The sequence below is a fragment of the Canis lupus genome, chromosome 21, assembly GCF_003254725.2.
Source record: "Canis lupus dingo isolate Sandy chromosome 21, ASM325472v2, whole genome shotgun sequence".
NCBI lineage: Eukaryota > Metazoa > Chordata > Mammalia > Carnivora > Canidae > Canis > Canis lupus.
In genome coordinates, this window is record NC_064263.1 from 39,966,959 (window position 1) to 39,992,399 (window position 25,441).

Here is a 25,441-nt window from a genome sequence, read left to right on the forward strand (position 1 = left end):
AAGACTAGAGGTTACACTATCTCCAGAATATAAAGAACATCTTTTAAAAGACAAAGCTGAATCCTGGGACTTGAGGTTCATTTGAGAGCATAATGGGCAGTGAACGTTTGGCAATAAAAAGAAATAAAGTATTGATATGTGTTACAATGCAGATCTACCTTGAAAATGTTTATGCCACATGAAAAAAGCTACACAAAGGCCACATTTTATATGATTTCACTTATACAAAATGTCCAGAATAGGTAAATCCATAGAGACACAAAGCAGAATAGCAGTTGGCTGGAGCAGGGCTGGGGAGCTGGGGATGTGGATGGGAAGTGACTGTTAATAGACAGAGGGTTTTCTTTTCAGGATGAAATGTTATAAAATTGATTGCGGTGATAGCTGCACAACTCTATTCTAAAAACCACTGAATTGTAAACCTTAAAAAGGTGAATTTTATGGTATCTGAATTATGTGATAAAACTGTTATTTTTTTTAAAAAAAAAGTACAATGGGAAAAGAGCCAGCCTACATGAGCATATGCACACTCCGACAAGTCACAAACGAAATCAGATGGGGAGAGGTCCTAGAAAGAGGTGAGCAGGTTTTATCATGATTAAGGGACTGTGGGCATTTTACTGTGTATAGTTGACACACAATGTTCCATTAGTTTCAGGTGTACAACATATTGATTCAACTTCTCTAAACCTTACACCATGCTCACCACAAGGTAGCTACCATCTGTCACGATACGACGCATTTACAATATTATTGACTATATTCCTTATGCTGTGCCTTTTATTCCCACAATTCATTCATTCCATAACTGGAAGCCTGTACCTCCCCCTCTCCTTCACCTGTTTGTGCATCGCCCCCAACCCCCTTCCCTCTGGCAATTATCAGTTTGTTCTCTGTGTTATGGGTCTGATTCTGCTTTTTTTTTAGTCTTTTGTTTTTTAGATTCCACATGACTGCAATCATGTGTTATTTGTCTTTCTTAGTCTGACTTATTTCACTTACCATAATATCCTCTAGATCCATCCATGTTGTTGCAAATGGCATGAGCTGATGTTTTTTAGAACTGTGTAACATTCCATTGTGGTGTATAACACACCTTCTTGAGAAAGTTGTCTATCCATGGACGTTTAGGTTGCTTCCATATCTTGGCTATTATAAATAATGTTGCAATAAACATAGGGTGCATATATCTTTCCAAATTAGTGTTTTTATTTCCTTTGCCTAAATACGCAGTACAGAAATTGTTGGAATAGTCATATGGTATTACTAATTTTTTGAGGAACCTCCATGCTGTTTTCCAGAGTGGCTGCATCAATTTACATTCTCACCCATAGTACATGAGGGTTCCTTTTTCTCCACATCCTCATTAACATTTATTTCTTGTCTTTTTTATTTTAGCCATTCTGACAGGTATGAGGTGATCTCATTGTGGTTTTAATTTGCATTGCCCTGACGGTTAGTGATGTTGACCATCTTTTCATGTGTCTGTTGCCATCTGTATATCTTCTTTGGAAAAATATCTATTAAGATCCTCTGCCCATTTTTAAATGTCTTTTGTTCCCTGGGCGGGGGGGGAGGTTTGTTTTGTTTTGTTTTGGTGTTGACTTGTATAAGTCCTATTTTGGATATTAACCTATGGGCACCTTTTAATAGAGTTGTTTAAACATCAAATATTCTTTTATTTTTTAAATTGTCATGAGAGAACTCAGCCTTGATCACTCCCAATGGACTTAAACACAAAGGCTTCACACCCTATCTCCTCTCAAGGCACCCAAGTACTCTCAAGTAGAAGAATTCTTGTATGTGTGATACTTATGGACTTGCCTGATCCTGCAAGTAGACTATATACCCTCGGTATATCGCCACAGGCCTGGGTACCCAGCAGGTTCTCAGTACATGTATGGTGAGTGCAAAAAGGACCAATAACATAAAATTCCCTGATCAAATGCTGTCCAACAGCTGTGATAACAGATGTCCGAAGCCTCCCTCCTAAGGGAGCTCACATTCTCATACTCTTTCCACCCTTCCAACAGCAAAACACATCCTCAGAGCCAATACCCAAGGAACAGGCTTGATGCTCAGCTTCACACCAAAGCACGAGTGTTCCAAAACAGACATGGTACTGAACCCAGGGAGAGAGAGAGGGAGTGAGTGAGAGAGAGAGAGAGAGAGAGAGGAGAGAGAGAGAGCATGCGAGCTAACAGGATTATCTCAGGAGTGGAGGCCCCTGAGCAGAGTGCTGGGAACAGGTAAAGTAGGAGCATTGGATTAAAATCAACTTTCTCCCCTCTCTTCCAGCAGTCTACTTGGCATACTGTTACCTGTCAGTTCATTGTCCTGCCCCCATTTTGCCTTTCTGTCACGCCCACATGTAAGAGAAGAGAAGAGCAAGGACAAGCAAAAGCCAGTGAACATCTAAGGTTCTCCAAGGACAATGGAATTTCAGAACTTAATGACAAGGTGAAGGAAGCTTTTGGGGAGCAGGGGGTGGTGTTTTATCCCTGGATCCTCACACCATGCTGGGCAGAGAGGCTCCTATGTACTGCATTCAGCAAACGCCTAAACTTAATGTCAGGCACCACATACAGCAGGGCCACATACAGGCAGCCTCATCTGTCACTGCCTCCCACAGTTACCTCAATGTCCTTTTATCCTTTCGCTTCCCTGTGCAGGTAGTCATAAGGATCTTTATAAAGAAAAGCCTGTGAATTTTCTCACAGCCAGACCTGGCTAAAGGGAGGCATGTTTCCAAGACCTGTTCCTGAGAATTTATATATGGGGCTGCACGCATATCTCCACTGTTAATGATTTATTCAGGACTCCAACAGCTTGCCTGGCCTAGAATTACACTAAAGAAGTTAGCACAAAGCCTATTCAAAGAAGGGCCAGGTGCACTTTCCAGATCAGGGAGTCAGGGAAAGCATGAGCAACGCCATGCTCGCACCAGGCGAGGTGGAAATCACGTTGCAGGGGCTAGGCTTCAAACTAGCCTTGCTCCTCATAACTTACATGGTTAAGTTCTTCAGGGAGTCTTTGATGAGACTTGTACATTGTACCCATTTGTTTTCTGGAGCAGAAAAAGGGATTCTGGGACTGCTGTATGTTAAATCATCATGAAATAAGGCATAATAGAAACACAATGGCAATGATCATATAAAAAGATGTTTAACCTACTTGTAATTAAATAAATGCAAAGTGAAACAAGATGCCCTTTTTCAGCCAGCAGACTGGCAAAAACCAAAAAGACTGATAATATCAAATACTGAAGAGGATGTGGATAAACAAGTTCAACACCCTCATTCACTGAGGGTGGGAGGGCAAACGTGTGCAGCCTTTTCGAGAGTGACTGGGCAGCCTCCAGCAACATTTAAGATGTACACTCATTTCAGTCTAGCAAGTCCACCCTAGGAGTCTATCTTAGCCAAGTGCTTATAAACGAGCTTGAAAAGGCAGTTACATAAATGCTTATTGTGGTACCATTTATAAAAGCAAAACACTGCAAATAACTTAAATGCCCATCAGAAAAGACTGGCTAAAGTACTATGAAATACTGTGCATGAAATACTATTCAGCAGCTAAGAACTAATTTCTTTTACTTTACACAGCTTTCTGAGATGATGGAAATCTTCTATAATCTGTACTGTCCAATCAGCAGCCACACGTGGCTACTGAGCAATTGAAATGATCCTGGTGTGACTGAGGAATATATTTTTAATTTTAGTTAATTTCAATTAATTTATATTTACATTTATTTAAATAGCCACTGTATCAGGCAACATAAACTTGGAGAGATCTTTCCCAGAAAGATTTCCGCAACATAAAGTTGTCACAAAAAAGCAAGTTACCAATGTGTAAGTATGATTCCTCTTTAAGTAAACCCAACTCCTGCCCCCAAATAAATTATATGATTCTATGGATGGGTATATGATTAAAAACACACAAAAACGGTGTGGAAGGCAAAACCACACACTGATTACATATGGGGCAGGTGACAGGACTGGGGCAGAGAAGGAAGAGAGGCAGAGGAGTTTTTATTTCATTTTTTGCTTTTCCTTCTTACTGTTTGGCCTTTTCAGAGAGATGCATTCATGTGTTATTTTTATAGTTATAGAAAAACAATGAATAAAAAGCTTAAAAAAAAGAAAAAAATCACTGCTAAAATTAATTAAAGAAGATCCAAGAAGATGAGTAATAATGGGATAGAACAGTTTAAGAAACTAGTAACTAGAAATAATCATTTGAAGGAGGACACTGTCAACAAAATTCACCTGATATTTTCAAGGCACTATGCCAAGTGCTAGGGTACCAAAAAACAAAAATAAGAAAATGTTAGCTTGGATACATGGAAATTATAGGGGGAAAAAAAAAAGACAATAGCAGCAGGAGACAGACAACTTCTGGGGGAACCAGCAGGTCAGCCCTGAGCCACAGGCAAGCAAGAGTCTTTTCCACATGGCTTTGGACCAGGCTTTCTGGGAATCAGCTCCCAATGGTGAGACAGCAGGCTTTTTTCCCAGGCCAAATACCTAATCCCTCCCCTGAATTCCTTTGCTCTCTGGGCAGGCTGACATTCAGATCATTATATTCATGAAATCACTTGAAGGAAGAGCCTTGGCTAGAACTAGTTCATAGATTAGCAAGCTCAGTACCAAAATTAGCCTAGCATGATGCCTCATGTACAAGAAGTCTCTCAATTAATGCTTACTGATTTCACATAAATCGAATTCATGTCAGGACTCTGACAGAGGAGCTATGGTAGCGCTGAAGCTGGGTTCATAAAAAGGTTATTTTCCATGTTTAAAAAATTTGAGGGTGGGGCAGAAACCTAATCAGGCACCAAAATGGGGAAACACTGGACAATTGGAAGACCCAACTGGGGAGAACAAAAGCCATCACTGGGCAGTGGCCAAAAAAAAAAATTAAAAAAAAAAAAAGAAAGAAAGAAAGAAAGAAATGCACTGACTGCCCAGAGCCCAGAGGTATTGAAATGCACCTAGATTCACACTACCTCCTCCGTGAAGGACTAATAACATCTAACTTCAGGAACCAAAGGCAGGCAGGCAGGATGGAGGCAGGGCTTCCTGCTGCTAAGTGAGTAGTGCCAAGATGGGGTGGAGAATTACAGAAACATAGCTCATTCTCAAGTCTCTGTAAGGTTCTCAGGTTGGTACTTCTTTCCTCTCAGGGCTGTTTGCCCCAAATGATTCATAGTAAAACAGTCACAAAAACACCAAGAACTTGTCTTCCAGAGGAGAGAGGTAGGGGGTGCTAAGGTGAGTTTTCTCATCACAGCCTGGCAGGGGGAAGGGATCCCTGAGGGAGAGCTTGAGGGGCAAGCAGGCTGAATCCCAGTGGAAGAAAAAAAGGCCACTTCACAGGGCTCACAGCCCCACAGGTGAAGGCTCTCAGAAGGAACAGAGATCAGAAGGGATGAAGAGTCCATGGGTCACCTGGAAAAAAAAGGCTCTTCTATGTTGCTCCTGCAGAGTCTGCTTCAGCTGCTCCACATCACTCTCCAGCTTCAGGTATTCGTTCCAGGCATTTTCCATCTCCTGTTGGCCAAGGGAATGCTCCTGAGTCTTAGTTATCCCCTGTCCCCCAGATAGCCCCTTGAGCACCTCTATGCCTGACCATTGCTAACCCAGCCAGGGCAGGAGGAAAGGGGAGCCCAGCAGGTCTCAGCCAGGCGTGGCAGGAGAGAGACAGGGCTTGTCTTCTCATTCCTGCTCTGACCCTGGCCACCTGAACTGTCTGTCCCCTCTCCCACCGTTGGAGATGCTTTGGTTCCCAGCCCTGGAAGAAAGGGCCTGCACCACATCAGATGGATAAATTTAAAAAGTAGAAATTCTGACATCTGGGAATTAACTGCACACAGATCAGGAGAAGAGCCTGTTCTGAGAAATCTAGTCCCTTGGGTGCCCCTGTAGCCATACAGGAGTCACTGATGGAAAGCATCCTGAGGTACCAGCAGAGACAGACGTGTCACCCTCAAACAAGGTGAACTACTCTCAGGAGGCAGCCTAGAGAAGTTCTGCTGCTCCAAGACTCACGTCCCTGGTCACCAACTCAACTGCAGCTTGTGAAACAGGAGAAGCAGCCCCCTGCCCAGCCCATCTTGGGGGAGTGGGGAGGGGAGGGGAGTGTCTTCCACCCTCCACACCCTCTACACACAGTGGACTCTCTGGAGATCTCTGCCCGGATGTGGACAAGGTCCTCCTGCAGCAACCTCTGCTGGTGAGCAATCTTCTCCAGGTGCTGGGGCTGGTCTCGGTACTGCTCCATCTGTCTGTGCAATACCTCCAGCACAGACTCCAGCTGGTCCTACACGGAGCAAGGGTCAAAGAACAAGAGGATAGCAGGACAGTCCCCAGAGGCCTCCCCATCCCATGCCAAGATACAAACAAACCTGCTGGCTCTAACTGAGGCTGAAGGGCCCACTGCCCACCGAGTGGCCTCCTGGGACAAGACACCTAACAGCTCTGTGCCTCAGTTTCTTCATTTGTGAAGTGGGCATAAGGTCATCCACTCTTTATGGGATAAACTATGAGGATACATCAAAGAGTAGATGGAAAATTCTCTTAAGTTTTCTTGGTGAAAAGGGCATGTTATGAATCTTTACCATCACAAATATAGTGATTTACTGAAGTTCAAAAAGGAAAAAAAAAAAAATCACACTAAGGATCTAAGAAACCAAACATTGGCAGCTCCTGGCCTATTCCTCCCCTCCCATCCAGGCTTGCTTCCTCCATAGCCCAGATCCTGGGAGGAAATGAGCTTTAGGAAATGACAGCCTCTGTCCTGTTAGCAACATGGCTACGTTCTCCAAGGCAGCCCTCCTCCATGCAGTTCAGGGGCTTGGGGTCACCATGTTTCAGCCAGCAGAGCCCTCCTCTCCCTGGCTGACTTCACGGGGGTCCCGAGGAGAGATAAGCCAGAGCACAATTCAGGTGGAGGAGGGGTAGGTGGCACTTGGAATAAGCAGAGCCGAAGTCTCCCCATAAGATTTCCTCCAGGTTTAGATACAAATGCCCCTGGAAGCGAACACATTGTTCTGAATAAACTAACACCTGTTCTGGATAAATGAATACCTGTGACATGAGAATTCAATCTATATTTGAGGAAAGACAGCATGACAAAACCCCCCTACACCCAGCCCAAGATTATGCAAAACCGGTGCATACTTTGTTCTCCTTGAGGGCTCGGATCTTGTCTTCCAAGTCCTGGAGGATCCGGTCTTGTTCACAGAAGATGCTCAGTTTGACCTGTGAGCAAGAACAGGTTGGAAAGAGCCTGGGGTGATGAGAAAAGGGCATGATCTTGAAGGGTGATCAGAAAGTCTTGGCTACAGAACCATGGAGCCCTGCTTGAAGCTGCCGGCCTCCAATCTAGGGGGAGGCAGGCAGCCGGGGGTGGTGGGGCGGGGCAGGGGGGGTGGTCAGCCTGTTGCCCTGCTCACTCACGTCAATGTCACTCTCCGCAATCTTCACTGGTTTCAGACTTCGATCCTTGACAAGGTCCCGGCCCGTCATCTGGGAGGCGAACAATTTAAATGAGATTAACCATGAGGTTCAAGGATTAGATCTTGAGAAGGAGAGTTAGCCCCACAATGGAAGAGTGTGAAGGTCTTGGTGGGTAGGGTCATGGCATGAAAGGAGCAAAAACTCAGGCGAAACCTGATTTTTATGCCTACTTCATTTTACGGAAAAACCAAGACCTTTTGGTGATCCAAGAAGCACTTGTAAATTTCTCAAATTTAAAGAAAAAGTAGACGTTCGAATTATAGTATCATTAACTATGGAAGCTTAAATTTTCCCCAAACAAGTTCAGTATGAATCCTGGAAGACTTAAAAGACATAGTTTTGCTACTGAACCTGGCGTCATATCCAAGTTACAGAAGTGACACCCAACCCAGGGCAGGCAGGTGGAGGAGGAGGAACCAGCGAGTCCCTGGGGCATCACCAAGCCTCAGTTAAAGGAAGCCTCTGAGGCTCTTACCTCCCCACAAGCAAGGTGAGCCTTTCTTACCCTACACCATTTGGGAAGAGAATCAGGTCAAGGGATGAAGGAACCTGGATAAATCCTGGTTGGGGTTTTCCATTGATCTCTGAATAACTGAGGCTAGGTCATATTTGTATAAGTCACAAGTTACTCAATCCTCTCAGGGAAGAAAATCTCTCAGGGAAGGAAGCCAAAAAGCAGTAGACAAAAATCACCCAAACTTATGGGTCAGCAGGCATTCACAACATTGTCCATCCTTCCCTTGATCACATGTGGGCACCAGGCTGGCATCTCCTACTGACCCCTACAAAGCTAAACCCAATCCTTTAGCCCATGTTTTCACTTCCCCTGATCTCCTTCTTGCCAAAAGCTGTGTGGGGCGGAGGTGGAGGGACTGTTCCAGAGATGCACCCCCACAGCCAAGCCATGGTTGGAGAGGGCCAGGTCGAGCATGTCCCATGCAGGGAAGGCCAACTTGCTAAGTTCCATTTTACAGATGTGACCAGGGAAACAGAGGGTGGAACCCATCATGACCGAGATATACCACGCAGAGGGTCCCAGTGTGGATGGACAGACAGCTGCTGGAAAGATAGCCCTCTCTTTCTCCCTACTCCATCTGAAAGCTCCAGTAAGTTTGTTTGAATAAGCAGCAGAAATATATTGGCAAACATTCCTCTCAGAACTCAAGCTACTCATGTGCCCAACTGTCCTGCTTTCCTCCTTCTCTATCATCAGCAGCAAACGTGAAGGTCAAGGTCAAGGAATGATGCCCTCTCCATGCCTTGGGCTGAGGATGGAGTCTAGCTGCAGACACACCCCCCCACCCATTCCCAAGCTCCACAGTAGAGGGCAGGGACCACCGTCTTCTTTATCTTGGTAAAGCCAGCCCTGAACATAAAGCCTGGCACAATGGAAGGCACTTAGCAAATGCTTATTGCACTGTAGGTAGGTCAAAGGGGAAGCACGTGTGGGTCAATGCTGTAGAATTCCTGGAAAAAAGTAGAACTCCAGCCAAATTCTGCTCTTCAGACTGGCAAATTACGTGTACATACAAATACACAGAGTCACAGAACACATGGACTACTGCCACAATCCACAGACAAACTGCTGGCTCCTGCAAGGACAGAGGAGTGGGAAAGGTGGGGAGGGGTGGAATTAATCCTGGTGAACCACCAACAGCTGGACCTCGCAGGCAGGACTTGGTCCTTTAAACTCAGGGGAACCCAGCAGGTAAAGGTAAGGAGGTCACTCTGTGTCACAGTCCTTTATCAGAGCAGAGGACAAGGAGCTTGTCTGCTCTCCAAGGGGCTGACCCTTGGCTCACTTCCTAAGAAGAAATCATTTTCAAATTGAGATATGCTGTGGGAATTTTTCCTCCTAGCAAAACTCTTTCCCTTATTTCACTGGAGCTTTTAATAGACGCTATCTTTTTGATACTGAAATAGCAAGGCAGAGAATCTAATTGAGCAATGCCTCATTTATCCAGCACCATCAGGAAAGGAATGACGTATTCCACACAAAAAGGGCATTTTGAGAAAGCTGAACCTTTGAAACTGTTTGATGGGAAGGTTTCTAAAAGTAAGTCCTACGCTGCTTTCATAGAACTGCAAATAAGTTCAACCTTTCAGGGATGAATCAGAGTCATTATAAACTGATATTCCATGTCAGTAATATGGAATTTCTTAGAAGTTAGTGTTTTAGGACTACTTGCCCTTTGATTAAATGCTCCTAAGTCTCTGTGCTTTCATTTTGACACATAATGTTTCTCCCTCAGAATATTAGTACACCTTCTTTTTCTAAGAGGTAACTCTCCCTTGTCTCATTTTACTTATTTGACACAGAGAGAGGGAGACAGTGAGTACACAAGCAGAGGGAACATTAGAGGGAGAATCAGGCTCCCCACTGATCAGGGAGCCCAATGTGAGGCTCAATCCCAGGACGCTGGGATCATGACCTGAGCCGAAGGCAGTTGCTCAACTAACTAAGCCACCCAGGGGCCGTCTCTCTTGTCCCCTTTTAATGGCTGCATTTAAGGTGCTGTGAGTTAGGAATTCAGATGGCTGAGTCTGTTAGGACTAGAGACTCCACAGAGGTGACACTTGCTGCTTTTCCCTAACTCCCTCCCTCCAACTGGGTCCCCTGCCCTTCAGGGAAGATCCTCCCACATCTTGTGTCTCCCAGTACACATCAGATGATACGCTGTCTCCTCCTCAGTCATCAGTAACTCTGATTAGGGGTGACTGTGGGGACTGTGACATATTTTCTCTGTATCCTTAAAGTCAGGGCCCAGCATACTGAGGATATTTGGGAAATGTTTGTTTAGTGAACCTGTGAATGTAACAAAATAGAGTGAGTTGGGCCTACTCCTATACAATAACAGGCACAGGCTTCAGAGCATGGGCTTCATGAAAGTGTTTACCCAGCTCAGAGGCCCCTTAAACTTCTGAATTTGCCTTTGCTCCAGAGAGTCAAGGCTACTACGAGTATCCACAAGTAGTTTATTACATCTAATTTTCCTTTTAAAACTTTGCTTTGTGATAGCAATGTTTAGATCCATTTAAAATGTCACTATGGGTCTCAGGTATCTCTGTCATCAAAACAAAACAAAAAAATGAAAGTCATTGGGCATCCTCCCATTTGAAAGAGTATGTGCCCCAGAAAGGAACTGAAGGTCACCCACGTATTTCACCTCCCCTCCACCACATCCCAACACACCTTCTCTCAGGACTCAGGATGACTGGACATAGCACTTGCTTCCTATCCTGCAGCCTCTCGGAAAGCTATAAAAGCTGGCCACATCTCAGGGGCTACTTCAGCATCAGTCAAAGGGGGTATCTGGGAGAGTCCATTTTGTTCCAGTCCCACCCTTGACTGTTTTCAAATGTCAACGTTCCACCCCAGAGAAAAGCCACCCTGATCCCAGGGCCATGGTGAAATCTCAGGGTACTCCAGCTGTTCCAAGGTGACCAGGAACTGCGTCCCTTCCCGGGGAACTCACGCTTGACTACACAGACCACACTGGTCACGGTCGACGTCAGTCCTCACCATGGAGGCAGATGAGAGAGAATGGGAACACAACACAAGCTGGTGGCAAGCCAGGCACGCCCTCCCCACCCCCGTGGCAGCACAAAAGATGGAGGCACAGAACACCGCAGATGAAAGGTTCAGCCTGGTGCACCGGCCAAAATGAGGAGGGGAGTTTCAACGGGAGAAAAAAATAAACCAAAATGACTTGCAGGAAGCCTGGGGGCAGTCAGGAGAGCCCCTGGGTAAGCAAGTGATGAGGTCGGCACTGAGCCAGAAGCAATGGAATGGCCCCGCTCGGAGACACAGATCAGATCATCTTACGCTTCTCCTGGGCCGACAGCCCCGTGCTGACTTCTTCAGCACTTTGTAAAGCACGTTGATCAAAGGTTCATTATTTTTTATCTGTTCCAAACAAAAAGCAAATATAACAAAACGTAACAGGTGAGACATCAAAAGACACTTGAAGGAGCCAGAATTTGGGGGAACTGGCCAGGGGAAACCTTAAGGAGGATGTGTGCTAGGCAATCAAATGATCACCTCTCAGTCTGGTTGTGCTGCTTCCCGGCTGCTGGCCTGTCCAGACTTCCATTCCCTCACCTATAAAATAGACGACAAGAAGCTCTGCCTGAAGGATCTTTGTGCAGGCTAGTTTATGTGAGAGGGCCATTATCAGTGCCTGCTTCCTTCTGGTTTCTTCTGCAGAAGGCAAGAGGGGACTTTGCTTCTTTCTTTGTCCTCTTTTACCCTACACTGTAAGACTCTGAATCACTAGGATGGTGCCATGCATCAGTCTAATCCCTGCCCCATGTTTTCCACCTTCAGTCCCCTAGACCCTAGCCTTCACAACTATGTTCATCTAAATAATGATATCTTACCAGTGATCCCAAATGCTTACAGCTCCTTTGAGGGAACACTGTCCCTACCGGCTAAAACAGTGGATCTCAATCCTGGCTGAACAATGGACTCACTTAGGTGGGGAAGGGGAAGGGGAAGGGGAAGGGAAGGAAGGGAAAGGAAAGGGAAAGGGAAAGAAAGAAGGAAGGAAAGAAAGAAAGATAGATAGATAGATAGATAGATAGATAGATAGATAGATAGATAGATGATGCCTGAGTCCTACTCTAAGAGACTTGGATATAACCAGTTTGGGGTAGAGCCTGAGCATCCAGATCCTTAAAAGCACCCCTGGATGATACTGATATGCAGCCAAGACTGGGAACCACTACTACTATAAAGAAGCGGTTCTCAAACTTCAGCATGCTTCAGAATCACCTGGAGGACTTGTTAATACAGCTAGTGAATATAGCTTGAAAATGTGAGTTTAAATTGTGAGGGCTCATTTATATGCAGATTTTTTACAATAAATGCAGTAGGTCATAAATTTTCTCATCTATGATTTTCTTATATTTTCTCTAGCTTACTTTATTATAAGAATACAGTATGTAATACATATAATATCTATACTATGTGTTGATTGATTTAGTTATCAGTAAAGCTTCCTGTCAACAATAGGCTACTAATAGTCAAGTTCTGGGGAGTCAAGTTATTTCTGGATTTACAACAATGCAAGAAGTTCGTGCCTCTAACCCATACACTGGTCAAGGGTCAACCGTATACAGATTTGCTGGGCAGATCTGGGGTGGGACCCAAGACATTGCATTTCTAACAAATTCCCAAGTATTGCTGATGCTGTTGATCTGGGATATTTTGAGAACCACTGCTTTGAAACAATGATTCTCAACCCTGGCCATACATTAGAAACACCTAGAGAGTTTGCCTTTTTTTTTTTTTTTTTTTTAAGATTTGAGAGAGAGAGAGAGAAAGAATACACACACAAGTGGGGATGAGGGATAGACGGAGAGGGAAAGACTCTCAAGCAGACTCCATGCTGAGCATGCAAGCCAATGTAGGGATTGATCCCACAACCCATGAGATCATGACCTAAGCAAAATCAAGAGCCAGATGCTCAACTGACTGATCCACTCAGATGTCCCTGTTTGTTTTTAAAGAATAATACCTGACTATTACCAATTAGACCAGAGTCTCTAAGGGGTAGGATCAAAGCACTGATACTCATTTTAAAAGTTCCCCTGGTTGTCCTAGTTCATGACCAGGGTTAATAATCTCTGCTCCAGGGGCACCTGGGTGGCTCAGTGGTTGAGCATCTGCCTTTGGCTCAAGGCGTGATCCTGGGGTCCTGGGATCGAGTCCCCACATCAGGCTCCCTGCAGGGAGCCTGCTTCTCCCTCTGCCTCTGCCTCTCTCTGTGTCTCTCTCATGAATAAATAAATAAAATCTTAAAAAAAAACAATAATACTCCCTGCTCCAGAACAACAGATCTCAAACTTCTTTGTGCACAAGAATCATCCCAGAGCTTGATTTAAAAATAAAACAAACAAAAAACCCCTGCAGAATTCTGGGCAACATTCCCAGAGGTTCTAATTCAACAGAACCCCTGGGTTCTGTACTTCAAAAAAATATCAGCTCCCAAGTGATCTTGAAATAGGTGGTGTTCCAGACCACAACCTAAGAAACTTTGTTCTAAAGGCTAAGTTTGGAAACAGACCCTGAACAGAGTAGCCCTGATCTCAGGTTCAGTCAGGAAGAGGCTAGAGGCCAAGCAACCAGAGTCACTGATGACACATCCCTCAGTCAGGAACAACAGCCTCTGTGGGGTTAACTGCAACCTCTTCTACCCCTAAAGGCACCACCTGAGCAGCAGCAGACACCCTCTCCTCCACCTCCCCTTCCCAGCTGTGCTTCACAGATGCATAAAAGCAATCTAGGCTGTCAACAACAGTGACCCCAACACCCGCTTCTTCAGACCTAGCCAGGGTATATCGTTCTGAAGAGCAGAACTATGACACCAGAAACACAATTCAGTGAATACAACTTTAGGGTGGGCAAAGTACATGGTATATGGAAGAAAGAAGGCAGGTGTAAAGTTAGACACTAGATTTATGTATTTTTTAAAGATTTTATTTATTTATTCATGAGAGACAGAGAGAGAGAGAGAGAGAGAGGCAGAGGGAGAAGCAGGCTCCATGCAGGGAGCCCGACATGGGACTCAATCCCGGGTCTCCAGGATCACAACCCGGGCTGAAAGCGGCACTAAACCACTGAGCCACCCGAGATGCCCTAGACACTGGGTTTAAATTCCAGACCTATTACAGTGGAAGTGACCTCTCTTGATATTTGGACTCTTAGGATGGTAGGGATAGTAATTCCTATTGCTTGAAGCTGCTGAGAAGATCAAGTGCAATAATGAACAACACATGCCCAAACATTGCCAGGCAGGAACAGATGCTTAATCAAGGTGGAGTCCTTTCCACCCTGGCACCACCAAGTAAATATTTTCCAAAAAGAGCATTAATATAGAGTGTCTTCTAAAAGAGTGGAATACGCCTTTAGGCACTTGGCAGCACAACACAAATACTCATTTTTGGGGAGAAAAAGCTTTACAACATGTGGGGAGGCAAACACCACCAACTGATTCTGGAAGCTGAGCATCAGCTGATTGGTGGTGGGGGGAGGGGGGCGGTTGGATCCTTAAATCTGTGGCCTTTGAAGCAGGGACATAGGGGAGCCTAGGCCAACCAAGTGGGGATAGGGAAGCTATTTTTCCCCCAGAAAAATCTTCCCTCTTTCCTCTCCACCTGTGCCCCACCTCGCCCCCAAGAACCCAGAGGAACTTTTCATGAGCAGCTGGTCATGGTGAGGCTATGTCACTGCTACTCCACACCGAGGCTGGGCTTCAAGGCCCATTCAACTGTATCCACAGAGGCCCTCATCTCAGGGACCCCAACTGAGCTCAGCATCAGCTCATTTTGTTGAGCATGTTGCAATCTCAAGAGCCAATGGGCCTCAGGGTTTTCCTGATATAGTCACACACACACCCCTTGCCCCACAGTGTCATCTAGCTTCACTTGCACCCTGAGATGGGGGGTACCGCACAACCTGAGCAAGTCCTTTTAGAAACCCCTCTACTTGTAGCTGCTACCCATTGTTTTACATTGCAGTATAGCTGACGCATGCTATGCATTTGTCTTCATTCCCCCTTGCAGCCACAGAAGACACATGGCAACATTTCAGAACTTTGCAGACTGTCTATATGTCTCTTGAATTACCCAGAGCTGTCTCCACCACTCTGCAGTGCAGCTGTGCTAACTGCTGCTGAGTTTTCTTGTTTCTGCCCAGCATGCTTTCCCATCAGGGAACCCCTCCCTCACTCCACAGGGAGTCTGGGTTTGCAAGTGGCCACCCATGGTGATGCTAGGCTGGGCTGGAAGGGAACCTGGGTGTGCAGGTGGCCACCTTCTCTGCCATGTGGAGGCAGTCCACACACCAGGGAAACTAGAACAGTGATGAAATGGCCTGAGCCCCTGAGATGTAGCCCTTAGCTAAAAGAAGCAGTATATTCCCTCTTTGGCTTCTTAACAGGTTGATTTGGGTTTCAGATACCTGCAAACAAAAGCATCCTGCCTAATACATCCTCAGCCATGGTTCTATAGGCCCACAACACCTCTGCTTTGCTTCCAGGCCTTTCCTCATCTGGGTCCTAAAGTGAGACACCATCTGGGAACCCTATACCCCAGCTGGGCTTGAGCAGAGCAGAGCAGGTTCACTGCCTCCCTGATGTGGGCACCCTGTACCTTGGAGAGAGGCCAAGGTGGTGCCAATCTTTCTGTCAGCCACACCAGACAGACAACTCACACACAGCACAAACCCCAGCATCTCCCCGCTACTAGTGTAGTTCATTTGGGGGAAAAGTTCTCTGAGAGGAGCTTAGCAACTGGAATAACAAAGACTGGGGAAACTCTGGTATCACCACATCTGTTTTCTATATGAGTGACAACTTCCAGAAAGTCACCAGTTAATGCTCTGGGTGCAGACAGCTCCTAGCTAGTGAAACACCCCAAGGATGCACCTTGCCTCTATCACATTAAACACACTTCCTGGGATAACGGCTCCAGTTCAGCTCCACCAAAAACTGAAATGCCTTTGGGTCTACAGTAGCAGAAACACCATTTTAAGAAAGGCTGGGAGGCAAGGTGACTCAAGAACACGTTTCAGAGTCAGAGATATACCTAAATATTAATTCCCCAGTAACCACATACGTGGCCTTGGGAAAGCCTTTTACTTCTCTGAACCTTAGTCAGTGGGAAAAAAAAAAAAAAAAAAAAAGATACCAGCACTTTCCTTTCAGGGCTACTGTGAAGTTAGATAATTTAGCAAAACACAGTAACCATCACACATTATACCCTCCATTGCTATTAAGCTCCTATCGGGAGTCAGGACATCCAAGGACTCCTGGCTCTGCTATCCTATGCCTCAGTTTCTCTCTTCAAATCCCTTTTAACTCAATTTCTATGATCTTGAAATAAAACGGACCTGAACAGAATCTTCCCTCCAGGACCAGCTGTGAGTGTCTGCTATCCTACAAAAATAAGAATCAGAAGACAGAGGTTTCCTAGTACTCCAGCTCAGGCTCTTTAAGGTCTCTCTTGTATCATGCACCAAGCGCTCTGAGGACTGTTTCAAGGTACACCCATGCTGATGGGGAGCCAAACAAACCTCTCTTACCAGCCTAGGTACATTGTGAATGTTCCATAAATACTTCTGGTTGACTGCACGGCCCTGAAGGGGGGTGAGAAGAATAAAGAGGTGGCATAGTGACTGGCTACTGGGGAGGCTAGGGGATGGAGATGAGGTGGTAACATAGGGCAGGTGAAGGTGGATCTCTCTCTACGTCAGTTGAGGGGTGGGATGGTGGAAGGACCCTGCCCAGAATCAGGGCACAGCGGGATAGGCTGGGCTGCACATTTTGCATCCTGAGGCAGTGCTACCATACTTACAATACTCACTCATGTTCTGTGTGATCTGATTGCCACATAAGCTAGGAAATGTCCTGGTTTTAAGAGAACCATCCTTGTTTTGCTCATGTCAGAAAGTCAAGTCTGACTTTTGTTCACTGTACTCCTCCTTCCTAAAGAAGTTTCTGTGGGGTCCACCTCCTCCAGCCCTAGCCACACCAACCTCACCTCTCACTGTTCTCTTCCCTTTAATTTCAACCAACTCAGACCCTCTGTCTCTTCAAGGCTCCACATACATGCCACTTCCTCCAGAAGGCTTCCCAGCATTACAGCCCATGGTGATCTTCACTATCTCCACTCTGAGCACTAAGCCACACAGATCTTTGTAAGCTCATTGCAAACAAGTCTATGTTATCTTGGGAGATTTTCTTTTTCTAATCCAGGATATTTGGGAGTTTCTCAGGGCCAGAGAATCTCAATTTTCTCTTCCATGTCCCTTAGGCTTCTCCAGAGTTGGTTACACAGCAAGTGCTCATCAGATACGGAAGTTAACTAGTTGGCTCCTAATCAAAGGCTCTGATCTTGTCTCAGTGTGCGGAGGGCCCCCATCTGCTGCTGCAGGGCCTAATGTTAACCCTCTTGCTTCTACAAGGCTGGATGACAATCCTCATGTTAAAAATACCTCAAGCCAGGTACACAGGGGTACTGAGGGAGGCGTGTCCCGTGGCAATCGCCTGGGTGTCCTCCCACAGGCCCTCCCACTCTTCCACATCCACAGTTAATTAAAGGTCACATTCCTTCAGTCTATTTCATGGTTTAGGCATCAGAAGTGTTTTTCACAGTGGGAGCTTTCAGAGAGCTGTGGTAAGGAAACAATAGCAGTTCTTTCACACAGAATGCCTCTCACACTTCTCCACCAGCTTTCTCAACTCTCTGTGCTCTGAAGGCTGATTTCAAGCCTGAAGCTTTATCACCTACAGAGAGGAGCCCAATGCTCACCTCCTAAATGCAGATGGGAGACAATCTATATGGGAGACTCCCATATGGGAGACCATGGTGGGCCTATAGAATTCCAGTTGGAACCTGCTTCTCCAGCACAAAACCAAAAATCCACCAAAATACTCGTAGCTGGAAACGTACATCAGTAGCACCCTATGAGCCAAACCTAACCCCACCATCAGCTCTGAGGAAGGAACTAGTTACTATTTGGAAGAGCCTTTGGGTCCCAACCAAGAACAGGAAGAGATGAGGATCCCATGCCTTCATTCCATAAGCCAGAAATCTTACAGCAGAACTCACAAGGAACTGAGCCCTGAGTTAGAGGCAGTAAGAGACAAATCTCTTCTGATATAGACAGGACATGTCTTCATTTGGGATCCAGATTTGGTAAGACCTGTGCAGCCTTTGGCTTTGGGCTTAGCTCCAATGAGGCCGACATGTTCAGAAAGATGTGTGTCCAAGGGAGGCAAGACCCCTGACATCCCTCACCTTTAGGTCCAGGTACTCCAGGTCTTTCTTCAGCTGGAGGTAGGTATCATCAGCCTTCAAATGAAGCACAGAGAGAAAAAAGCCAGTTATGAACACCAAGGGTTTCCAAAATTTGGGGCTCCGTGTGTGAATCAACAACATTGCACAGCTTTGGGCTCAAGGAACCACAGCAGGCTAACACATCTGGGGCCACAGAGGAAGCGCCAATGTGTCAGTGTAGCTTAGAGCCTTCTTTCTGCATGGCGGATCTTGCAGGTCACTGTGGGGAAAGCCAGCTAGTCCCCAGTTGGCTGCGGGGGACAGTTTGGTGGGGAGGAGGGAGACAGCACACATACCACCACAGGGCTAGGGCAGCAGCGCAGATGAACTGAGGCCAGTGGTGAGCTCCTGAGACAGAACTAGAGGGGTCTGGCTGGAAGAGGGCACACAACACCTGCGCTAGGCATCTGTCAATCACCAATGCTCCGATCCTTGTTGTCAAACCTTTGCACTGGCCCACTTCGTATGCATGAAGCAAAATGACCCTCTGATTAGTGTGGCTAAATGCCTTGAAGGGGCAGGGAGATGACATGGGGACCCAGGTAGGTCCTGACACAACCTTTGGTTCTAGGATGCTCAGCACCAGCAGTTACTGGAAGTTTCAGCTCCCTTCGCTCAGCATGAAGCCATGTCAGGAGCTGGCTGAGGTCGTTTCAATGTCGGACCTGTCTGCCTACACGGTCTCTGACAGTCTGCTGAGTCCTTCAGTGTAATTACCAGAAACAGTAGAGAATAAGCAAATGACTCTTTCATTTTCTAGGACCTGTGTTTCCCATGTAACAGTCCACATAAGCTAACTATTAGGCAGAGGGGTGGCAAAAGCTTAAGAAAAATGCCCCAGGGACCACTTTCCCAACAAGCTAAGAGGTCTCCCAGCAAACCAAGGCAAGCCAGAGCTGGGGGAGAGGGCCCTGTTTACATATCTGATATAAAACAAGTAAACAATGTGAGATGTTCAGCCTGCTTTTAAGCATGAGAAGACCTGAAGGACCACTGACAGGGACACTGGTGACTTCCAAGATGCTATTTCTATCCCTAAAGTGTCCCCTTATCCATCGCTACTTCCCTAATCAGCCCGGTCCCTATATACTTTCAATGGCAGTAAGGAGGAATAAGCAGAGGAATATTATTAAAAATCACCCAGGGCAGCCCAGCAGGCTCAGCGGTTTAGTGCCACCTTCAGCCCAGGGCTTGATCCTGAAGACCAGGGATCGAGTCCCACATTGTGCTCCCTGCATGGAGCCTGCTTCTGCCTCTGCCTGTATCTCTGCCTCTCTCTCTCTCTCTCTCTCTCTCTCTCTCTCTCTGTGTTTCTCATGAATAAATAAAATCTTTAAAAAAAATCACCCAAATTCACAGCTTAGGGGTTTTGCTGTGTTCACTTACATTCATTTTTCCAACTATATTTCCTGAGTCTCTCAGGTCTCATTAGAACAGGACTATCAAGGGAGGTGACACTCCTGTCATCCTCCTTCTTCTGTCCTCTGCCGACCTTTGCAGGTTTTGCCTGCAAACCTCCATGTCCCATTCATTAGGTTTATAAACTATGCCAGAAAGGACCTGAATTTTGGCTCCAGCCCGCATGCCACTGGCTGAGGGATCCCAGGTAAGTCACTTCCCCTTCTGGATCCAGTGCCTTGGGTGTGGTAGTAACTTCTGTTCTGCCTAACCTCTCCCAGGTACAGTGAGGTTCACTAGGATAAGGGATGTGAGGATGCTTTGTCAATCCCAGGGCACCCTCCAGATGAGAGAGGGCACCCTGCCTTTTTCCTCCAGGTTGACACCAATGAAACACACCTTTCAGCATCCCAAGGAGTAGCCACGGTGGCAACAAGGATGACAGCCAGCACAGCCCTTCAGACATGACCACACGCCAGCCTGGCAGTCACGACTCACAGCTGGAGAAGCCACAGTTCAGGTCCCTCACACCACATGCAGTCTCCTCCCCAGGAGCAGAGGCGGGGGCCCCACACCACTGCGCAGTGTCTGGCGACAGCAACCAGAAGCAAACAGGCAGGGAGCGAGCCAGACAGCAAATACGGACTAGAGCGTGGGCACAGGAAAACACGGGCCAGCACGTCACTCCATTGCCCCCAGGGTGGCCCCGGCCCTGAGCGAGCCCACCAGCGCTGACCTGGCAGGCGGGAAAGGTCAGCTGGTGCTGCAGTAACTGGCCGACGGCGAGATTTCGCACACTGGCCAACCTGGCCTGGTGCCGCCGTAACCGGGCGAGAAGCAGTGAGAGCTCCTCCAGCTGCAGGTGTGTAGACACATCACGAGGAAATTAGCCACCACAGGAGCACGACGCTATAATTACTCTTCACCCCGGGGCCGGGACAGCACTGACGTGACACCATTAAGTAATTATTGCATTAATTGTGTCATCAGAACAAATAAAGGCGCTGGCAGAAAAGGGGCTGCAGGAAACACTTTGTTTCAGGAAACGGCAACCACCAGTGCAGCCTCACCCCGACTTGAGCTTTGAAGACGAAGTGAACTAACCAACGCAAGGACAAGAGGAGAAGAGCGAGCAGCAGAAAGGCAGGTGGCTGGGGAAAGGCTTTGGGCAAAATGTTGCCTGAGAAGAAAAGCCTGCATTCTCCTTAACCTCCCCCAAGCTCCCCCTCTGATCTGGGGGGAACCCCATGTCAGCTGGAGGACACAGAGCAAGTCCCTGGGCTTCTCTGAGCCTTAGCTTCTGCTAAAGCTTGTCTAAAGTGGGGGTTGACAGCTGCCCTGCAGATTGCACGGGGCTGGCTGGGGGTGGGGGGAAACCAGCTAAGACGGCACTTTGCAGGAGGTGCCGCATTCATGGGGGGTGGGGCGGAGGAGGGGCGGCTTACCGATTTTCCGTGTAGACTCGGGGCGCTGACCGTGTGGGTCATGTAGCCCATGGAGGGCATGGAGCGTCGGTCCACGTGAGAGGAGTTCTGTAAGTGGGGAGACAGGAAGTCACCCTGCAGCCGAGAACCTCTGCCCCTCTCTGCCGGGGCCTCCTGCCACAAGGCACTACCCCTCTTCATCTGGGAAATGGGGCTCCAGGTCTTTCTTACCAGGTTATAACAACGGTAAACTGGCAAAGCCCGTTGGAGAGGGAAAGCTGAGGTTGGGTTATTATAAGTTATTGAAACGATTGACCACAGATACTTTTTCCTGCCTTCCAGTCTGCGAGGAAGCAGACTTCTAGTTGTATGATCCTTCATCTCTTAATACCTCAGTCCTCATCTGTGAAATGGGCATGATAATAGCACCTACCTCATAGGGCTGTTGTAAGCATTAAAGAAAAGCCTTTAGCATAGCACCTGGCACCTAAGAGTACCGCGTAGGTGTCACCTATCATTATTTCCAAACTGCTCAAATTTGTATTCAAACCATGTGAGGGTCCTGGTGCCCGAATGCTGAACCCCAGCTGCCTGGCAACCCTCCAGGGTCTTACCTTGGTGGCATGGCCCCGTGCCTTCCTGGGAGAACTCCCCAGGGAGATGTCCACGCTCCTCCGCTGGTCCGGTGGCTTCACGGTGACCCTCTCCGCTGGCGTGTGTGGCCGCCGGGGTGGGAAGACCCTCGGGGGGCCTGGAGGAGGGATGTCTGAGGGAGATGGAGGCACAGAGATGGAGCGGGGCACCTCTAGCATGCTCCTGCTCCGGCCCTGGTCAGTGAACTCTGGGGAGCCAGCACAGATGGGTGCCGTGGGGCTGCCGTGCCGGAACTGCTGGCGCTGCTGCCATTCGTAGAGCTGCCACACGGTGCCGTCCCGGTGTGCCCGGCGCTCCTCGCTCGACATCTTCAGGTGACTGGCTCGGTCCTGCGCATACTTGTAGTCACTTGGCAGGTTGCGGGGAGGGGGCGAGGAGCCCCCTGAGGGATGTCGGGTGCTCCTAGGAAGAGTCTGGTAGTTTTCTGGGAATGATAGTGACTGGCTAGGACCCTGGCGAGGAAGGGTCTGGTCCAGGGGCAGGCTGAGGACAAAGGAGAAAGATGGGTAAGACAACCAGCATGGGATCTGCCGGTTTTTTGGAAACATAGCTAAGTAAATCCACAATGTCAGGTACATGAGACAGCTCTGTAAGAACCCCAGAGAACAATCAAAGCAGATGCCCAGGACCTCGGTCACTCCCTTCCCTATGCAGAGGACTCCACAACCATTGTTCTCTAGCAATCTTTGGGGTATCAACCTCCCTACCAGGCAGGCTGGCTGCCCCACATCCATCACTTCAAGTGAAAGGTGAGGAAACCTGCCTTCTCCTCTCCCTCTCCTTCAGTCAGCTCTTCCAAAAAGGTGTGCCTATTTCTAGGAAATGCCTCATAATGCCCCAGGTCACCAAGACTTGCCCTCTGCCGGTAGCCTCAATACCAAATTCTGGAGGTTCTTAAAGGAAGTGGCTGGCACCAGCTCTTTTCTTTTTCTACTACTCTAGTCCAGATACTGATTAATCATCTCTCCCTACACCACTCTGAGCCCTTCCTAACCAGTGTTCACCCTGTACACAGTCAACTACAGTCAACTACTTGGATCCAATCACTCCCTTGCTCCAAAAATTTCAGTGACTCCCCACTGCTTAGGAAATAAAATTGAACCCCTTTAGCCTGGTACTTACCCCTCTCTAGCACCTGATCCCAACCCACTTTGCAGTCCTGCTGTTTTCTCCCTGCTTCTCCAACCAGGGCCAAGGACTGGGCTGGGGCAAGCTAGGCAACTAGGCAACCCCTGTCCTTGCTGGACTCTAAGAATGAGAGCCTCACCCTAGACTCCTACAAAGCTTGGCAACTTCTCAAAGTGGAGAAACGCAGACAGCTTGACCGGGGTTTGAATGCTAGCTCTACCACCACGGGCTATGTGACCCAAGGCAGCTGATTGGACTGCTCTGAGCTTCAGCTTCCTCCCCTGTAACAGGAGGACAGGATTATCTCCCTCATCAGGCTGTTCTGAAGAGTAAATGAGACAAGTAAGAAAACGCAGGCTCTATGCCTGATTCACAGCATCTACTTCTCAATGGGTTCTTCCTTTCCACCTCTTCCTATCCTCATAATATTGTTCTTCATTCCCCTACCTGTAAGGGCTCCCCTTGTCCTATTCACCCAAATCTCACTCATCTTCCATGACACCGTCTCAGGCCCCTTCCACAGAAGTCTTCTGCAGCCCTCAGGACTCCCACTCTGCTCTGACCTAGTTACTGTGTTGTAGGAAGCTTGTCCAAGGTCTTTTGTTGATGTAACTTTTTCATCCTTGCAAGACACCTCTTCCCTAGCCAAGCTGTAAATCCTCCAAGGGCAGGAACTCTCTCACATTCTCTAGTATTGTCCACAGTCTGAAAAAGTCTTGATGCATAACCACCCAGCCACTGTTCTAAGTCAGTGCCACCCCAAGTATGGTTATAGATGGGCAGCATCAGCACCACCTGCAAACTTGTTAGAAATGCAGGTTATCAGGCCCCACCCCAGACCTGCCAAGTCAGAACAAGCCCCCCAGGTGGCCAAAGTTTGAGAAGTGCTGTTTTAATTGTTCTTAAATTCATCTCATTTAACCACTTCCTCACTTATGACCTCTGTACTAAGAACCCAACAGACTGTTGTGGGGATTAGAAACAGTTGTCATTCCAAAATGGTAGCCTTCTTCTCTTTTTATTGTTATCTTTGCAATTACGGGAGGTAATTTTAAGATCGCTTCAGCCAGACGTGTCCTAGTGTGTCCGTCTAGCGTGGCCGTCTGCCACTAGGTGGCAGGGTTTGCTACTGATTTCCCAAAGTCAGGAGGGCAGGTGTCTCCGAGGAAGGGGCAGTGGCTGAATCGTCAAGCAGTAGCAGTGGCAGGTTGCAGCGCAGAAACCAGGTTGGGGGCCTCCCCTGGGGACGCCCAACTATTGTTCACTCTGGCTGCAGCAAAATTCAGACCATGCAAAGTATGTCCTACCTGTGCTCCCATACCCCTGTGGTCTGGTTCTGCAGCCTGCTCTCAGTGCCTGTGTCACCTTGACAGTCAGAGTCCCAGCACAGGGGCCCCAAAGCCCTCAGCTCATCCTATCACTTGTGCCCTCTGCTTAAACACTGTCTGCCATACTCCAAACCCGCACTGCTGGCCATCTGGGGGCAAGCCTAAAAAACCCAGTGCAATGGTGAGCTCCAGAGGCCAAACCAAGATAACTGACCAACGGTGGAGTGAGGGGACACAAGGAGGGTAAGTTTGTAAGAAGAGGTAAAGATCCCACTGAAATAGATAGGAGCACCCATAGTGGCTTTGCCCCTGAAAGCAGATCCATTTGCTGGCCCTCAAACCCATCCTTACCCAAAAAGAAAGTTCCAGGTCTCCCACCCTCATATCCTGCTCTGTGCCACGGGGCCTCCCTGTCCCAAAAGGCACTAAACAGGATATTCAGATACAGCTCCTACAAACTGATCATATCAAAATGCAAAATCAATTTTGATAACCAATTACTTATGCAGCAGATATCCTCACCCTAACCTCCACATCAATTGTGCAGGACTTTCACTGTCTACTCTGTTCCTCATTGTAATAGCCGAGTGCTTGAATCCATCCCCACTCCTGCCTTTTTATTTTACAAGTATGTAAATTGCTTTAAATACGGGGGTGGGTGGGGGGATGGAAGGCTAGAATTTCAAAACAATCTCTTAGAATGTAAAATTCTAAGGATATGTCAGCCTGTCCTCACAGAACATCATTCTAATGTAGTTTAATGATGTGAAACATAATATGTATCTCCGAGTACTAAAAGAACAATTAGAAATAATTTCTTGTGTGGTCTAGACCCACAAATATGAGATCATACTACAGAGCAAATAACCCTCCTTCCAATTTCTAATGTGTCCAATCTAATGAGATTAGCACAGTCTTAATCATACAAAGCACAGAAATACATCTCTCTTCTCTATTTTCAAATGTTGGAGGCTCCTTCATTAAGCAGCCAGATCTACTTATTCCTTGACTATAAGATATTACAAATATACCTTTAAGGAAAACAACACTTCTGAGAATGCAAGATGCAATCCTTTCCAGATACAAGTGAACGATCATACTGTCAACCTCACTTACTCAGACAGACCGCTTTCTTCTCGAAACGGTG

At 47.2% G+C, this 25,441-nt stretch overlaps 1 protein-coding gene across 21 annotated transcripts in view; it reads right to left on the reverse strand.

Moving 5' to 3' along the window:
- Nucleotides 1-25,441, reverse strand: part of PLEKHA7 (pleckstrin homology domain containing A7) — a 219,632-nt gene that overhangs the window by 18,977 nt on the left and 175,214 nt on the right. For 15 of the 21 annotated variants that reach the window (XR_007404730.1, XR_007404729.1, XM_049099104.1 and 12 more), the window contains 9 exons: nucleotides 21,799-22,321; nucleotides 21,206-21,292; nucleotides 20,497-20,616; nucleotides 18,324-18,377; nucleotides 11,347-11,427; nucleotides 7,461-7,529; nucleotides 7,182-7,262; nucleotides 6,172-6,321; nucleotides 5,451-5,552 (listed from right to left, as the gene is read on the reverse strand). Coding sequence is in view for 19 of the 21 variants with exons in the window: in XM_049099104.1 (XP_048955061.1) it covers nucleotides 5,451-5,552; nucleotides 6,172-6,321; nucleotides 7,182-7,262; nucleotides 7,461-7,529; nucleotides 11,347-11,427; nucleotides 18,324-18,377; nucleotides 20,497-20,616; nucleotides 21,206-21,292; nucleotides 21,799-22,321 (1,267 nt within the window). In the remaining 2 variants the exon portion in view is untranslated. The remainder of the gene's footprint in view (nucleotides 1-5,450; nucleotides 5,553-6,171; nucleotides 6,322-7,181; nucleotides 7,263-7,460; nucleotides 7,530-11,346; nucleotides 11,428-18,323; nucleotides 18,378-20,496; nucleotides 20,617-21,205; nucleotides 21,293-21,798; nucleotides 22,322-25,441) is intronic. The other 6 variants (XM_049099106.1, XM_025459628.2, XM_025459626.2 and 3 more) reach the window with 3 other exon arrangements.